Source organism: Lycium ferocissimum, chromosome 5 (assembly GCF_029784015.1).
Source record: "Lycium ferocissimum isolate CSIRO_LF1 chromosome 5, AGI_CSIRO_Lferr_CH_V1, whole genome shotgun sequence".
NCBI classification, from domain to species: domain Eukaryota; kingdom Viridiplantae; phylum Streptophyta; class Magnoliopsida; order Solanales; family Solanaceae; genus Lycium; species Lycium ferocissimum.
The window spans coordinates 53,765,090-53,767,907 of record NC_081346.1 but is presented as its reverse complement, the minus strand read 5'-3'; the positions used below and the strand labels follow the sequence as shown (position 1 = coordinate 53,767,907).

Sequence of the window (2,818 nt, the reverse complement as noted above, 5' to 3'; positions counted from 1 at the left end):
GCAGAAATTACACTTCAAAAAGCTGCACCAACTCTTTAATAAATCAAAATTTACAAAAGCTACAAACTCCAAACGTGACTTAGGTTTCCGTCAAATCACACATATTGTTCGATAAACATTTGACATAGACTAAAAATGTTACTCACTCAGTTTCAATTTAGTTCGTTTAAAAAAGAATACTTCTTTTCTTTTTTGACAACTCCTTAATCTTGATTTTTCACATGACATATTTAAGGCCAAAAGATTAAAGAACATTTTAGTACATTCCACATATTTTTAATATAAGATCACAAAATTCAAAGGTCTTTTTTACTTTCTTAAACTTTGTGCCAAATCAAAACAAGACAACCAAATTGAAACGGAAGGAATAACTTTTGACAAACTTAAGACCAAAAACTGTTCATTACATACTTAAGTGACTATCTTGAACATACCCTAAAACACAAGTGACCATTTTTATCATTTTCTCTCTACAATAACATAGTACTCCTCCATTACTTCTAAACTTGATGTCAACATTCAGTCTGTTGAAGAAAAAAATGTCACTGTTTAGACAATCCATACGAGGCATAACATTTATCCAACACTTTTCTTCACATTCATCAAATGTGAACAATTATTATCTTCGTCAAAAAAGAAAATGGCCACATTCACCTTACAAAACCAAATATCAAGATCGAGAAACCTTCACTCATCAATTAGCCATGCAAAAATTAATACAATCAACAAAAAACATATCCCCTAAGACTAATCTTTTAGCAATTCTTATTGACTCTTTTTCTTCATATAAATGCAACCCAACTCCGAATGCATACTTTTTTATCCTCAAAACACTTACCAAGAACCCCACCACATGGGATCAAATCCCTCATATTCTTGATCATATTCATAAAGTTGAAAACTTTAACGCACCTGAATATATATTCACTTATTTAATTAAGTTTTATGGGGTTTCTAACAAGACCAATTTGGCATTTGAGTTGTTTTTTACTATGCCATGTTTTAGATGTAACCCAAGTGTGAAATCTTTAAATGTTTTGGTTTGGGTTATTTTTAAAAACAATTATGATTTGAGATTTGTGCTGTTAGTTTTGGTTAAGTGTCAGTTAATGAACGTTTGGGTTGAAGAATCAACATTCAAGATTTTGATTAAGGAACTTTGTAGGATTGGAAAGGTGAAAAATTGTGTTGATTTATTGAATTTAATGGTGGATAGTGGGTTAAATCTTGATGAAAGTATTTGTTCTTTGATTTTATGCACAATGAGTGGACTAAAAGTGTGTGATGGGATTGATATTTGGGGTGTTTTGGAAGAAATGAGGAAGTTAGGGTATATTCCAAAAAGGGTTGATTTATGTAATGTGATTAGATTCTATGTGAAAAATGGAAAAGGGGTTGATGGTTTATTGGTGTTAAATAAGATGAAAATGAGTGGAATAATGGTGCCTGATATTGTATGTTATAATTTGGTTTTGAATGGACTGATTCTTGAAGGGGAGTGGAATTATGCAGATGAAGTGTTTGATGAATTGCTTGTGTCAGGTTTGGTACCTGATATTGTTACTTATAATGTGTATATTAATGGTTTGTGTAAGCAGAATAAAGTTGATGAGGCATTAAGAATGATTGGTTGTATGGAGGATTTGGGTTGTAAACCTGAAACGAACACTTATTACACAATACTCGAGGCTCTGTGTAGGAGTAATGAGATGTTATCGTCTGCTAAAGAATTTTTCGGGCAAATAAAATTAAAGGGTTTGCAACTCAATGCACCTATGTATGGGATTATGATTAACTGCATGATTAGAAATGGTGAAGTTGACGAAGCGTATAATATGCTACAGGAGATGGTTGGCATGGGGTTTGTTCCTCAGTCAGTTACATTTGATGGATTAATTTATTGTTTGTGCGAAAGGGGTTTGTTATCTGAGGTTATGGAATTGCTAAGCATAATGGTCGCCAAGAACGTTGTACCTGGAATTGGATCATGGGAAGCATTAGTTCAAGCATTATCTAATTCTGCAAAAGAGGATTCCTCAAAGTGAGGAACAAAGAAATCTAAAAGTAGAAGTAGAAGTTGCTTCCGAAACGAAAGGGACCAACGATTTTTTCGTGTTGTCAAAGATTTGAATAAAGAAAATAGATTGCCTAATTGAATTGATTAGATCGTGTAGGAATGATTGGACACAGGTTGGTTGCTTAAGAATCGCCGTTGACTTGGAAAAAAAGTTGAAAGTTCTGCAAGACCATTATATTGTTTGTACTTGCATTGCTGCATCCCACCATGAAATGGTATGCAACTATGCATGATGGAGGAGAAGGCATGCCGTGACTGTAATTTTATGTAACATATACGTTGTACTAAAAGATGAAGTTGCTCATGGTCTAGCAACCTTGTCCAACTTCAATCCCCTGAAATATTTCTATGTATATATTTTCAGAATTTTCCCCACATGATACAGTTCTAGTTTCTTTTTGTGCTTTGCAACCCTTATGTCGTTCTGTTCGTGATTTAGACGTTAAACTGAGCATATAATCGAGTATAATCACTTAGGTAACGTATAGAATGATTTACCTTGATGAAGTATGTGAATCCAAGTCAAAAATCTCCTCAACCCGCAACTTAGCTCGTCCACAAATGGAGTTAAAATATCAAGAATCTCGAAATCACCTTTTTATGCAACAGGGGTATGTCGCAATTACAAGCCCCTGAAAAATCTATCCCTTCGCAATTGCTAGCTCCCCTCCGCAAAAGTGATACACCAACAGAAAAATGATTATAGCAACATGTTGGCTTTTAAAATTTAGCCTATGCTTT

General features: G+C 33.7%; 1 protein-coding gene across 1 annotated transcript; it reads left to right on the top strand.

The window, feature by feature from the left end:
* Window positions 1-450: 450 nt before the first annotated feature.
* On the top strand, window positions 451-2,471 carry LOC132056900 (pentatricopeptide repeat-containing protein At2g38420, mitochondrial). Its single transcript, XM_059449301.1, has one exon. The coding sequence runs from the start codon at window positions 510-512 to the stop codon at window positions 2,043-2,045; it is 1,536 nt and encodes a 511-aa protein (XP_059305284.1). The 5' UTR covers window positions 451-509; the 3' UTR covers window positions 2,046-2,471.
* Window positions 2,472-2,818: the final 347 nt, after the last annotated feature.

Bases quoted from the DNA above. Each gene is read 5' to 3' on its own strand.
- LOC132056900 (XM_059449301.1), top strand. From the start codon at position 510: ATGTCAACATTCAGTCTGTTGAAGAAAAAAATGTCACTGTTTAGACAA.